Source organism: Curcuma longa, chromosome 5, assembly GCF_044706935.1.
Source record: "Curcuma longa cultivar G26 ecotype Majalengka, Jawa Barat chromosome 5, ITB_CL_G26_1.1, whole genome shotgun sequence".
Classification (NCBI taxonomy): Eukaryota; Viridiplantae; Streptophyta; class Magnoliopsida; order Zingiberales; family Zingiberaceae; genus Curcuma; species Curcuma longa.
This window is the reverse complement of record NC_133865.1, coordinates 3,560,745-3,575,911: the sequence shown is the minus strand read 5'-3', so window position 1 is coordinate 3,575,911 and position 15,167 is coordinate 3,560,745. Positions and strand designations below refer to the sequence as shown.

General features: G+C 33.8%; 2 protein-coding genes across 6 annotated transcripts in view; one reads left to right on the top strand and one right to left on the bottom strand.

The window, feature by feature from the left end:
• LOC141829187 (NEDD8-activating enzyme E1 catalytic subunit-like) overlaps positions 1 to 1,939 on the bottom strand; it is a 7,714-nt gene extending 5,775 nt beyond the window's left edge. The window contains exon 1 of the mRNA XM_074716602.1: positions 1,742 to 1,939. Within this exon, the coding sequence (XP_074572703.1) occupies positions 1,742 to 1,939 (198 nt within the window). The remainder of the gene's footprint in view (positions 1 to 1,741) is intronic.
• Positions 1,748 to 14,958, top strand: LOC141829292 (RNA-binding KH domain-containing protein RCF3-like). Of its 5 annotated transcripts, XR_012601878.1 has the most exons (10): positions 1,748 to 1,908; positions 5,357 to 6,075; positions 6,397 to 6,864; positions 9,199 to 9,453; positions 9,624 to 9,938; positions 10,394 to 10,476; positions 10,566 to 10,671; positions 10,745 to 10,904; positions 13,398 to 13,451; positions 14,754 to 14,958. XR_012601878.1 is itself a non-coding variant. In XM_074716736.1 (9 exons), the coding sequence occupies exons 2-8, from the start codon at positions 5,371 to 5,373 to the stop codon at positions 10,901 to 10,903; spliced, it is 2,091 nt and encodes a 696-aa protein (XP_074572837.1). In that variant the 5' UTR covers positions 1,748 to 1,908; positions 5,357 to 5,370; the 3' UTR covers position 10,904; positions 13,398 to 13,686. The 5 variants fall into 5 exon arrangements, 4 of the variants coding, with proteins under 4 accessions (XP_074572837.1, XP_074572835.1, XP_074572834.1 ...); XM_074716736.1 differs by lacking the exon at positions 14,754 to 14,958 and having other exon boundaries at positions 13,398 to 13,686; XM_074716734.1 differs by lacking the exons at positions 13,398 to 13,451; positions 14,754 to 14,958 and adding an exon at positions 11,090 to 11,554 and having other exon boundaries at positions 1,748 to 1,983.
• Positions 14,959 to 15,167: the final 209 nt, after the last annotated feature.

Genomic DNA, 15,167 nt, shown 5'->3' with positions numbered 1-15,167 from the left:
TAGACGTGAGGATCACAAATATTTGAATGAAATATTTGATGGCTTTATGAATGCTCTTAGAGATCGACAACTCTCTATGCTACGTGAGCTCTACATTGGCTACTACAATAGCTATGAGGGTAGCCTATCGACGTAGATAGACAACCTCTCAGCACCCATTCGCCTCGATGCCACAAATTGCAGCCTCTTCTATCGCATCCCGCTCGAGATTGACAACTTCCAAAGCCTAGATAGCCTCTTCCTTCTCTGTCACGGTTGCACAGTGCACCCCGCAGTGGCTGCATAAGGGCGCCCACTTGGTTGTGGGTGGAGATCGAGATGTAGATGTGACAGCGGAATACAAATTTGTTCACAAAATGAATCTGTAGATAGATTCGTAAATCCATCTGCTCATTAATTGGTAATAAGTAAATTAGAGAAAAAAATAATCCATCCTCTTTTATGAAATAAACGGTGGAAAATTCTATGTATACAAATTTTCTTAATTTTTGAATCTGCCCTTCCAAGTAAATAAAACCTGAGTGTTGTTTAGGTTCTATTATTAAATTAAATGGTTTTATTAAAGAAAAATTTTAAAATTTTCATTTCACTCATTAAATTTTATTTAATTCTTAATGTGGTATAATTTATTATTTATCCTAATATTAACATAAAATCATAATCTACTCTTTTAATTCTTTGTATTTTATTTTAATTACTTTTAAGAATTTACATGGCCCTCGTATTACAGACGTTATAATTTTTTAAATATTTTATTCTTACATATTTTCGCATAAAGTTATACTTTATATAATTTAAATCATTATGTATTTATATTGAATTATCTAGATGGCCATAGTAATTCAATGAAAAAAATAGTTATTTTTTGTATTGATAATCGATTATTTCTTCCGTATTACTTTAATTTATTATATATATATTTTTTCTATTGTTAGATCATCATATAAAATGGGAGTTTATCCATCAAGCAATGTTTTATACTTTTTTTTTATCTTTTTAACATTTTTTTATTAGGTTTCAATAAATATTTTTTTATTTTAGTTGAAATAGTGAAAACCCCATCTTAAAATTTTAATTTTTTTTTTTAAAGTTAGATTTCCAAACAGTTCGTAAACTCTTCAAATATGGCAACTTACAATGCCCCTAGACCACTAAATGAATCAAATTATCATAAAAATCAATTTGATAAAATTCATTTATATTTATTCAATAATAAAAAAAGTATATAAAATAAATAAATTTGAATATTATTACAACTCAATTAATTCAGAAAATGAATGATCTTTCTCATGATTTATCTATTAGATAAATTCAAAAATACTTATGATAATTCGTCCAACAACGTATAGATAAAAATTCATTATAAAAATTATTTTTATCTCAATTATATTTCGGTAGTTTTTAGTAAAAAGTGAAATCTATCATCTTAGCGGTCTTACATGATCGATTTTATGATCATCTATAAAAAAATAAATAAAAAAATTGAAATTGAACGTATATTTTATTAGCCTTTATCAACTAATGGATGCACTAAATTAGGTTTGATTGGTAAAATTTGTCTGTTGTGCAAAATTTCAACCATCATCACAGGCCTGAGAGATCTGGGTCGCAGCTGGGCTCGGATCATGATCGTTAAATGGCTGGACCGGGTCGAACCAGCAAGCCAGTCCGATGCTCACGTGAAAATCACCTGAGAGAGTTTCTATAACCCAACATCTCTGTACCCCACGCAGAAGGAAACCTTCCTGCTCACGGTTCCACCGCCGCCCAATTCACTTCTTTCCTCCGACCATCGTCCGTCGTAGACGACCCTCATACGACGGCGCGCGCCCCCGTCGTCCTTCGAGGAGAAGCGCCCCCTGTTATCTCCCTCTGTGGCAAGCTCTTTTCGTCTTGACTTCGTTGCAGGTAACAGCAACCACTGCTGTATCTTCGGCATTACTCTTTTATCTTATCCGGAACTTTGCCTCATCCGCTCTAAAGGTATTGAATGATTCATATCGAGGCCTTTGTATCTGTTATATCAGCTATTCCTTTCCTATCAAATGTGAAGTTAGGGTTTTGTGAACTGGGACGCTAAGGTTAGATTTAAGAACACTTGCACGTTGTAACTTTAGATTTTATTTCCTGGACTGAACTGTGTATATGTGGACAGCAATCTGTTCTTTTCTTGTCACTTAGTGGCTGGTGCAAATTTAATTTTCCTCGAGTAGGTTTTTTATTATTATTTTGAAAAAATTTTAGGGGAATTTCCTAAAAAGGTAATATGTTCAGTTTTTCCTGGAAATAACTTTTTTTCCATATTTTACCAGCCCGTGCCCTCTACCTGAAATACCCTCAACCTCCAATCCTTGTACATAATCAAAACAAAACTCGCTAAGTTCAAAAAAAAGGAAAAAGTGATGCATCTTATGGTTAGAATCCCTTGATCAATTCAAAATTAAATAATATGTAAAATCTAGATTTGGCTAAAACTAAATTGAGTGTCAAAATAGAATTAGTATGCAGACAAGCTAACCACTGATTCTTCTGAAATGATATTACTGAGCTAAATGTTATATTTGTGTATGATGGATGGTTATAGCTATCTAACTATATTTTGACATTAAATCTTGGTTAAACTTTGATTACATTTTAGTTTCCAATATTTGATATGAGATTTTAGTGGCATATTTAATATTCTTAATATATGTTATGAGCATTTGTAACTTCTGCTGGGAATTTGAATGTAATTATCCTTTTTTTGACACTCAATTAAGAGGTATTCAAAATTTGATTTCATGTTGAGTTTGGTGGTACTTTGGCACTCAACAAAACCAATATAGATCACAAAAGTGTTGTTTTTTCTTTTTCCTTTTTTTTTCATGATTTGGTAAAAATTTCATTCTATACAAGAGTTGAGGTAAGGTAAAAAGGACCTAAGCGTGTAATTTTTAAAAAAGAGACCTTTTCAGGGTAAAACTTGGGACTAGGAGCCATTTTAGGGTAATTGCTCAACATTTTATATATGATATAGACTTGACTGCTAAGAATTATGATTTTTAATACCATATCCATAACATAATCATAGCCATCAACCAATTGAACCTTACATTTGAGTGGAGAAGATTAGAGAATTTTTGTTAACCTTAGGTTTCTGATGATCTTCAAAAGGTACTATTTAGATTACTCCACCCTTATGTTTGTTTATCTTCAAAAAATATATGCCAGGCATATGTTGTTTTCCCTTTCTATTTTTGCTCAATAATATTTATCTTTGGCATCATATTTTCTGAGTGCCTCATGCGACATAGAATGGAAAATTTATGGACTTCATGCCACATATGCTCCATGTGACATACACATTATTGCAATCATAGGCATGTGATAATGACTTGGTGGAACTTTGTGTGTGTTACTGGTTAGATTTGTAGTTCGATCAGTCCAGTTTGTATTTCTTGAATCTCTAAATACATGATATATAAATATATAGTTGACATGAAAAGTAGTTGGGACATGTTGGCATGTATGTTTCTTCCATAATCCCACTCAAGTAATTGAGATTTTTAAGATGTTTTAGTTGTTTCATGGTTTTCTACAAAAAATTTGCTACAACCCTTTACAATATATTCTGAATTAAAATTTCAATCTAATTCGTAGAGGTGGTTAATAAATTTTTGTTCCATACCACTGACTGTTTGATCCTCACATGCAAATATTGGTTAGTCCCTTTTAATAATAGCCTAAACTTTTGGTGTAAATGGTCATCCAATCAAACTTTGTACCAGAGGAGGTTAATGCTTGTTAAGTAGTGTTATTTTAAAAGCATATATCACTCCATAGTTCTGTTCACATGTTCTCTGAAGACTTCCTAGACTATCCCTCTGGTATAAGTTCTCACCCAATCAATCTTACATATGAATTGCTTAGTTGAAATTTATGTATATAACTTGTTGAAGGTTGCAAAACCAGCTGTTTTCAGTTGTTGCTGATGATACTTCATTGTTCTAGTCTTAGGTATCGAGGCCCAATGTCTTATCTTGTCTTTGTATAAACAAGAAACTATTCCTGGTAATTAGCAATGCGTCCATAGACAAGTATTGTGTGGGATGGGTTTTTCCTGCCATGGGATGTTATCGCAAGAAAAAAGAATTGCTTGATCATGCCTACACAACCATCAAGGCCAGATATGTCAGTCACATTTATCTTTGGGGACTTCACTTATCTATTGAATCAGTATCTATCAAAATGGAGTAATTACTTGGCAAGGATCTATCAAATGGAGTAATTACTTGGCAAGGATGGCATCATGATTTTGATTTGGAAAAACTTTCTAGTTGTTTAATCGAATAGGCAAGAGAAGTACCTGTGAACCAAGCTCTTGAATTTTTTTCCAATCAGCTAAGAGAGCATTCTGCAATATGCCATGTCCCTTACATGTTACTTATGTACGCTCACATTGTCTGTGCATTTTTATGAATCAGCATTTTGCAGAAAAGCTGAGTTCATTTGTTTTCAGTGTAGGCTGTCATGCATGAGCATTTTGGTTTATTCAAATTTCTTGTTGGTCTTGAATACATATCATTTGTTGTTACATAGAACTGGAAAACTCTACTTGTCAAGGATATGGACCATATTTGACTCTGTCGTGATGTAAAAGGGATTTAGTCATCTATTCCCTCAAAGGATCTCAGTTTACTAGGCTGTTTATGAGTGTTTTGTCTTACAGTTCGTGTACAATTACCAGAAAAACACAATTCACAATAGTTCTGCAGGGTATCTTACTAAAATTTGTCATGCACATTTCTGTTTTTGTGCTATGAATGACAGGAGAGGTGCTCAAGTGGCTTATCTGACGCTTGAAATGTAAAGGCAAAGTGATACTTTTCACTTGTTTCACCTATAAGATCTTTAGTACATGACAGAATGAACCTACATGCAGGAGTAAAATATTGTCTACTCCCCCATTTATCTTTAATTTATTCTCTTTATAAAGAGTGAAAACTTGATATTTCTTGTTGGTAAGTCACAATTTGATTAGCATTTGCTTATGCTGACTATTATGCATTGCTTAATGATATTATTTTAATTTTAGCATGGTCAAATTCAGCCTTTTTTTTTTTTTTTTTTTACTCACATGGCTTAATACCAGTCCGATGCTTAGTTGGGTAGAAAGTCTGAAGCGTTCTGAACCCTCTGAAAAGAATTGACAACAATTATTTATTTACAGGAAATATTTTTATATTTGTTATTTTAAAAATCCTCCTTTGTACCTTATTTTCATGTTCAAGGCTTTCTTGTTTTCAAAGTACTTTAGTTTATTTAATGATTATAGATTTTTTTTTAAAATTTTGCATTGCCTTACCTGGTGTTTCAGTAGTTTAGAGGAACATGTCATTTCCATTTTTACCTTCAAAGCGTTCTTATGAAAGAAATCCCATTGAGCCAAATGGGAGAGCAAAATGGCAGAAGACAGGACCTCATACAAAACAGCAGAAACAGATAAAAGCACCCCCTGAGGTTACCATGTTCCGAGTTCTTTGTCCTGCATCAGAATCTGACAGTGTGATTGGTAAAGGTGGAGAAATTGTAGCAAAGATACAGAGAGAAACTCGTGCGAAGATTAGACTTGAAGAAATTGTATCTGGTTGTGATGAGAGAGTTATTCTTATTACTGGATCAGAGAAAGATGCAGAACTTGGCGATGAACATAAAAATGAAGATGAAGACACTCTTTTATCTGAAGGCGATGCCAATCTCAAGGAAAGTGCTGAAAACATTGGAGAGGCCGAGGACTCTTCTGCTCCAGAAAGTACAAAAGTAGATGGAGGACCACCATTGTTAGTTAATGCTCTCTTGCTTATATTTGAGAGAATTATTGAAAGTGAACCAGATAATGAGGCAGATGAAGAAGAAAGTAAGAAGCTTTCTACAGTTTCTGCGAGATTGTTAATTCTGTCTAATCAAGTTGGTTGCCTACTTGGGAAGGGTGGGAGTGTTATCAAACAAATGTCAGCAGACAGTGGGGCCCAGATTCGCATACTTTCAAAAGATAAGCTTCCTTTGTGTGGCACACAACAGGATGAAATTGTCCAGGTAAGAGAGTTTTTAAGATATTTCAACATGTTTCTATTAGTTTACTGTTATTTCAACATATTCCTCAGACAATGCACTAGTTGTAGGTTCCACTTATATTAATCTTTCTGTCCTATTGTTATAGTTCTTATTTGATGCATTTCTGCAAACTGTATTGTAATTATCTTTCTTCTGATTTATTTTGGGCTAAGTATATACTGATTTAGTAGATGCACTCTCCAACTGTAAATCGTTGGGATAAACATGGCTTGATAATGATGACAATGATTTTCCTTTGGTTGAATGGGCAAATGCCTGAAATCTGGTCATATGACTTTGCAGATAACTGGAGGGGTTGATTCAGTGAAGAAAGCTCTTCATTTAGTTGGTCAGCAGCTTCTAGATAACCCACCACGGGAACGTGATTCATTTCCTCCGGCAAATTCTTCTGGTCCCTCATCACATCCATTTGCTTCTATTCCGCGGCCAGAAGGCCTTCCACCACCAAAGTTTCATTATCCTCCTCAAGGACCACCCTTCTCTAACAGGTCTCAGGGCATGTCTGACTTCCATCAAGGCATGGGCCCACCTTTTCCTAAATTTCATGAAAGCGGACCACCCATCCATCCTCAAATATCTCCAGAGCTCATCACTTTCAGGTTACTCTGCCCTGCTGAGAAGGTTGGAATTGTGATTGGGAAGGGAGGGAACACTGTGAAAACTCTTCAAAATGAAACTGGTTGTGAAGTTAAAGTTATAGAGACAACTCCTGAGTCAGATAATCGCATTATAGTCATATCTGGTGTTGCAGTAAGCTACTTTGCCTCGCTCTTTCTATTAGTACACTAGTTATTAAGTTCGTGAATTAAAGACTGATATTCTCTTTTAACATTAAAATATTAAATTGATAAAATCCTGCTCATCATAACTTGTATGATGTATCACAAGTAGCATTCGATGGTGTTTTGTTGTGAATTATGTGGTTATTCTTGCTATTTGAAAATATAATTAAATCTAAGCACTTAGATTCAATGCAGTTTTGCCCCAAGGCTTCAAAGAACATATGTTAGTGGTCTGTGGTTGACCCACCTCATAATAATGACATGTGAAACACTAGGGCATATGGAAGGGGCGTATGCCACTAATTTTATTTGTGTATCTGCACTAGAGTACATTAATCAACACATTGAATACCTATTTCCATATAAAAAATATACCAATCCTACAATTCAACATATTTGAATATAACAATCAATATTAACAACAATGTAAAATAGATAATTTATATAAAAGCATCATGCACATAATAATTATTTGCAAAACAAGTGCCTAAGTTAAAACTTGCAAGCTTTAAATTTAGATAGTTTATAGTTTTAAGTTAATTTACTTTTGTTTAAACAAGTTCAAATGAACCATATCGGTTTTTCCCCATTACATATGCGTGCAACATATGGCACATTTGGGCATCTGCAGTCCTCGTGTTGTTGCTTCCAAAATCCACTTAGGGTGGCCACTTCTTAAAGAGATAACATTCCCATTGGTGCAAGAAGCTCCTTTTTTTTCTTTTATAGTTCTTTGTTTTAAAGGCCTTCATGTTAGTCATTACACAACATAAGCTTATTCAGGAAGGGATTGTGGTGTTTCCACTTATGGGTGCATAAGGATTGTGAGGACTTAATCAGTTCCTAAATTGTTTAAATCCAAGTCATGCTGAAATAAATATTGATTTTGACATGATTAAAGTAGTATTGTTACATAAACGAGAAGTATACTCTCATATTCCTTAGGTTCACATATAAATTTTCTTTTATCTATATTATGTTGGTTGGTTAACATGCGTTTATCTATATTAGAAATTGTGTCCGTAGTGTTGCTTGGATTATGCAAAACGTTTTTGCAGTGAAACTAAGGATTTATTAGGATGATTGATTCATTGCTAAAGCAAAAATCTGCTTATAGTATTTTTTGGCTTACAAATTTTAATTATTGCAAATATAATCCACTTATTATTATTTTATAAAATATGGTTCTGCATATTCTTTCACATATACAACCTGTAATTTTGCATTGTGCCTTAGCCAGACAACATCCACTTGTAGACATTTTTTCTACATAAAAGCGCAACAACTTAACCATTATATGCTGTGTTCATATATGTACAATATGACTGATTTTGTTATGTGCTTTTCTTAAAAATAATTTATTAAGTTATTTTTTTATCTTGGTATCTTGCTTATTAGTGTTTCCTCTTTCTCTAATACTTGTGCTTCTTGGCTTTGTTCTTTTTTTCTCCAGTATGTTAAATTTATCTAGGGTTGATAATGTAATTGATGTCTAGCTTATGATTGAAATTGGAAGGTACCGCCTGTATACCTTATTTCATGTTGTTTTTCTATCAGCATTTAGATATAACTTTAGTAATTCACTTACTAATTATTGCTTTTTTGGTATGTCTGCAAGGTGTAGTTACATTCTAAAAAAGAGTTGAAATAGTAAATAAAATCGAATGCATAATTTTAGTTGCATTTTTCTTGCTGCCATGTTATGGGTTTTCTTTGCAACTGGGTTTTGAGTTTATATTATGGAGTAATCTCCAGTAGATGGGATCATAACTGCAAGACTTGGCCTTTTAGACCTTGCTTTGGCATAGTTTGCACTATGCCACTTTTTTCTTAGCTTTCATGTATTGATTTGAGATCTACCTTCTTATATGTTAGCTTATTTGCTGCTAGGGTGTGTTTGTTTATGAGAAATTTAAAAAATTACCATTTCCTTTTGATTTCTCTTTAAAATAATAATGTTTTTTTTAAACAAAAGATGATTGGTGTTCCCAAAATAAGAAGAAATTATTTGCCTTTTAATTCCAGTGTACTTATTTACTTAAAAATGTTGTATTTCAAATTATTTGTACTGAAAATGAAAAATGCAAAAGTTAGAAAATTTTCCAAACAAACATACCCTTAAATTCTTAATTGTGGGTGTCAGTCATTGTTATTTATTGTTGTCTGCCATGCATTACCTTTAAAAAGAGAAATTCTATTTAAATAGATTGCTTCGAAACCATTTTGTTTTGTCACTTTGTAGCAAACATACTTTGGTAATCGAAAATTCAAGGCCCCATAATATACTATCTTATCTTGGTAGTTTCCATCGGATGAGGTTGCTCCAGTACAGGATGCTGTTCTTCGTGTGCAGCACAGAATAGTAATGGGTGTACCTGATCTTAAAGAGGGCACTGTCATGTGTCGGCTGATTGTTGCTTCCAATCAAATTGGTTGTCTTCTTGGCAAAGGTGGAGCTGTAATAACTGAGATAAGGAAGCTTTCTGGAGCTCAAGTACGTATCCTTGGTAAAGATCAGATCCCTAAGGGTGTACCTGAAAATTATGGGATGGTCCAGGTATGCATTGATTGTCTCAGGTTGAGCATTCTAGCTACTTCATTCTTTTGTTCTTAGTATAGCAAAATGACTTAATTTTGTTAGTTCTCTGCTTTCGTTTCTATGTATAGTGTCTGTGGGTATGCTAGATTTGGCTTAGCACAACATTCCTTTTGTATTGTTTTGGGTAGATATCTGGAGAATTTGGAGCAGTTCAGGATGCATTATTACAAATAACTTTTAGGCTGAAGCAACATCTTTTCCGTGATAAGTTACCTGCCATGGATCCCAACATGCATCGTTCTTTTGTTGAGCAAATACCTCCATATGGCTTGCACATAGGAAGGAGGGAGTCTTCACCCTCCAGGTTGAATTCTAATTTGCCCCCATTTCAGAAAGAGCTTGTTGGTCGCCCCTTTGAGGAAAGAGCTGCCTTTGCTCATCGAATGCACGGTTCAGGTATTCCTCCTCTTGGCGTTGAGAGACCTGGACCATGGCTACCTCAGGTATTCTCCTCTTGGCATTAAGTACTATTCTGTATTTTGAGTACTAAACCTATTATCTATGCTTTACCAAGTAGCCCGGGGGATCATTTATCCTATCTATAGCAGGTGTTGATTAGATATTGTATTCCTATCAAGAAGCAGCACTAGAAATAATGAACCTAATTTGGTATGGCATTTACATGTTGTGGATGGCAATGTTCATTACACATTATTTCCTTGCCATGTACTGTGGCCCATGTAAGCAAATTTGGTGGTTTCATCTTTTTTTTTAGTAGTTGAAGGTTTGCTGTTAAAGCTCAATTAAGTGTATCCATGCAAATTAGTTTTAGTCCCCCTTCTAGGCCTCTGCCTTGTGATATTCATAAAATGTTCATTTTTTATTTTTCTGAATAAGCTTGTATCTAACATCCTAGGGATTTTATTCTTTGGCTAAATATTATCTGTTGACGTAATAGGGTATGAGAGATTCTGGTGGCCCCTTGCCTTTACCTGATTACCCTGGAGTAGGTCCACATAGAAGGATGGGTGGATTTGCTAGGTTTGGTTTCTTCTACCTAGCATACTTTCCTGTTTGTTGCATATTTTTAATTAAGCTGTAATTCCACTTGTTTTTGGTGTTCCATGCAGTGGAAACCAATCAGTTCCTATTGGAAGTGTAGATGTTGTTGTTCCACGGTCTCTTGTACCTAACTTGTATGGTGAAGATGGTGGATGCCTAAGGCGGATCCGTGAGGTTTGCTCGATATCGATAATGTAATACATTAAACCCGATTGTTTTATCGTTAACATTTTTGTCTTGTTTTCAGATATCAGAAGCAAAAATTACGATTACTGAACCTAGAGCAGAGGCAACTGAGATAGTGATCATTATAGCTGGAACACCGGAACAGACCCATGCTGCTCAAAGTCTCATCCAAGCTTTTGTGCTGAGTGAAACTAGTTCCATAGAATCAGTCAAACCTTGAGGTTTTTTTTTTTTAATATTCAATCTGCTTTGCCTTCAATAAGCTTCCTTCCTTTTGAAATAAAATTTATGGTTTTTTTAGAGAAAAACCATGCATCTCTTCTTGTTCAGTTTTTTTGCTTCTGTCTATGGTTTCAAACCTGATTCATACCTTTTCATTATTGCGGTTCTTTACTTTTTCCATCAGTGAATCAAGAAGCTTCAAGAAAGGAGAACATATTTGCAGCTTAGAGATTCTAAAGGTTCAAGCTCTGGTCAAACAATATTAGGTTTTCGTTAGAACTCATGAATTTCGTTGAGACTAGTATTTCTGGAGAGATTTCAAAAATTATGGACATTTAGCTGAACGAGTTAGTTTACCTTGCAAATTAAGCCAAGAAAGAATCTTCTTTCATGTACCGGCTGAATTTAAGTGTGGTTATTTTATACTGTGGTAGGAAGATAACATTAACTGGCTTCTTTTATCAATGTTGCACGTGTTAACAGTAAACATAGTAAAAGATCTTAGGCTATTATCTCTAAGTTTTCTATGAGCTTTTGGTTTTCTGGAACAATATGACAATGAAGTTATCCTTTTTAGTTGTTTTCTTAAGAATAATTGTTTCTTGTTCCTGTAATTTGCTCTCGTACAAATAGTTGGATTGTGCATTGATTATACTGTGTTATTGCAGTGTTCCGTATTAAACATCCATCAATAGTAAATACTTGGTTGCCTGTTATGTTGTGCCATATTTAGCACAATGTCTTATATTAGTAAATTAGTCTCAAATAACATTTTCTAAAAAATTGTGCCATATTGTGTTGAATCCCTGCTTGCTGAAGCTTATGGTGCTAATCTAAGATTCATGCTCAAATTCAAAAAATGTAATTGCACACTCCAGGCACTTTAATAAATCAAAGGAGAGAATGGACATTTCTGTATGTGATTAAGTATCACTTTTCTCATTTCCTTTGTTTTTAGACACTCTCTAAAGTGTCATCATGACAGGTTTTCTTAAGTACAACAATGCTAGTAAATGGAAATCCATTGGTCGTGACAAAAAACTAAGAGATAGTAACAGTTTTAATCTGTTTCATGGTTGTCAGGAAAGGTGGCCTTTCCTCTGTGCTTCTCTTTTCTCCTTTCCTCTTTCTTTTTCAGCTGTCAAACAATCAAAATTTGGCATTCGACTAATCTCATTAGTTTCACGCTGTTAAGCCAAGAAATTAGCTGAGACTTCCCTGGACGTTATGATACAAATATATGACTAATCTCATTAGTTTCACGCTGTTAAGCCAGACTTCCCTATGCATTATGATACAAATATATGGAATTGGAATTAGTCTCCTCAAGTTGATGCAATTGGAATTAGTCAACACCTCAAGTTGAATCTGGGTTATCAGTACTTGTATAGCAAGTATAAATAAATACATGGAATTGGAATTAGTCAACATCGCAAGTTGAATCTGGGTTATTAGTACATCTATAGTAAATGAGAACTAGTGTAATTTGAAGAAAATAACTAGCTATTGCGGGGAATCACTTCTTGATAAGAAAAACGTGGAAGATTTTTAACTTTGGACAAATTTTATTCAATTCTATTTTAAGGAATAATATGATTATGGTAATCTGAATAGAGAGGATCTACTTGGGTATTAGTTGTTTGCACGTCTATTGGTCTTTCTTTTGTTTATCAGATAAGCTCTTCAGCTATTTGATTGATAGACTTGAAGGTGCAATTTGTAGTTTCTACATTTTGAATTTGATTGGATTTCCACTGTTTGCTTTAAGGAGTTATCCTATACATACATATACATACATATATATATATATATATATATATATATATATATATATATATATATATATATAAACCTCTGAACATGAAAAATTCAGATTGAAATGTCTGAACCAAAAGAACCAATTTTTTGGTTTTGTTATGACCCGTAAATTAAAAAATAAATATCTATTAACCAAACACCAATAAAAAAAGTACCTGAGCAAGATTTCTATTGAGAATAACCATAAAACATTGTATTTATGGATTATATTGGTTAGTGAACATAAATAAATAGGAATAAGAAATGATTCTAATTTGCCTATACATGCACACATATACATATTATAAAATCTTAACACTTTGATTCCATTTCGATACTCGTATAGGCTCAAACCAAAACTTATAATTTTACTTGGTTTGCACCAAAGCAACGGTTTGGATTGATTTCAATCAGTTTGTTCTATCGGTTATGCCCATCCTTATTGATATCCCAATATACACTTTGGTTAATTACAAAGAGGAAACAAAAAGAAAGAATGCTGATAGTATCATAATTCAGCATGAAAGTGGAAAGGAGCACTCCAGGATTTTAAAAATCTGAATGCACTAATGTTTTATCTTTGTTAACTGTACTACTTACCTAGCATAGGATGTTTTTTGTCTGACTTTTTGCTGATTGGGTCATCACTTTTCATTTTTTTCTCTGATTATACTCTTTTCAAAATCTTGAAGCAGCTAACATGGTGCACACCAGTTATTAGCTTCGTTAAGTCAACAAACTCTACCCGGGTATATATGCTGCCTCTTCAACCTCTTCAACCAAATCATTTTGAGCATTGCTCATATCTTGTCAATGTTTCTCTTTTTCTTTGTCTCCTTAGATTAAACTTGTGGGCAATAATTTACCTTCATGAGCTACATTTTTAGTTTATGAATAGGATTAGTTGTAGCTACTAGTTACTGCTTATCTGGTCGACATGACCACCCTGCAAACTATTCTCATTATTGTTCTTTCATTTTGGATCATACTAAATGCTCACCTCTTTTATTTACTTGAGGTTTCACTGAATTTCTCTGTTATTTTACTGTTTGATATGTTTTGTAAATTATCGAAGGGTGCCCTGTTTTGATTTTCATTGAATGGTTGCCCCCTCTTTTGCCTTTTACTGTCATGCAGAACTGTATGATTTTGGAAACTGTAACTTTAGTAGGAGGTTCGAATCTGACTTTAAATCTACCAAAAGACTCATAACTCATTCGTCTTTCGTTTAGTCAGTAGAGACATGTTTGGTATTTTAAAGCTAGTTACACCTTTTCCCTATCCCTGTTTTCTGTTTGCAAAGCATTACCATAGCAGATTTTGGACAACTGACTTGCTTATACACTAAGATACATGTAACGGTGGAATTTAGGAAATTGAAGACATGCTTCTTATTCATGTATGTAATGAATATTTCATCACCAGCTCTTAATTCCTTGAGCTTTTAATAATTCCTCTAATCCCATTATCTATGCTACACTTCCTCTTCTGCACAACCCCATGTATTTCTATTCTTGTTGGGTTAAGGGTTGTATGACCAATGTTTTAAGTGTTTAGATTGAGGCACAAGCATCTAGGTGTTTAATGCTTCTAACGTTAGTAAAATTCCAGAATTTGTTTGGGACAAAGTTTCTGCTGTTCCGGTTCTAGGTTCATTTGATAGGCAACCACTTCAAATGATTAATTCTTCTTGATGCTCATGGATGATTTATGGTTGAGTGAGTTCATTATAATACTTGATTCTTTTCAAATTTAATACAGCAGTACTTCAACAAGTCATTATATAATCCTTCAAACGGCTCTGATTTTGAAAGAAAATTATTAGGGTAAAAAAAGAGGGAAAATTTACAGAATATTTTTCATCTGACTTTAAAAATTGACACTACAGATTTACAGTGGGTATAGTATTTAGATGTGGCGTTGACATATTTTAATATAGTTTGCTAAAGCCTTGAAAATCTTCGACTGACTTGAATATGATGCTTGTTTTATGAATCCATTGTTATTTACTAAATCCTTTGCGAGTTATTATTACGCCCAGGGGCAATCAGATATGGATTGTGTTGGTTATCACTCAAATCCCATTTTGGTGAGATTAGGCACAGAAGGCTACCTCAGTGACATTCTCAGTATCAACATTTTGGTGAGATTAATAGACAATTTAAGTTTGCCCTTTGAAGTTTGTTCCTTTTGCTATACCTCCCTCAGACTGTTGATTCTTCATGTAACTTGAGATACGAATTTCATTCTCCATTAAAGCACAAATGAAGAACTTTTGATTCATCTGAAGTTCAAGAGTCACTTTAAAGTTAATGTTTTTGTCCACGAGTTGATTATAAACTGTGTCTAAACAAAGACTTGTTAACAAGTCAGTGTTTTCCCAAAAATACCTTGCTTCTTTGTGGAGTAGAGGTTGTAAAACTCAAAATTAGATACATACAAAAAATGGCACTTTTTGAATGGTT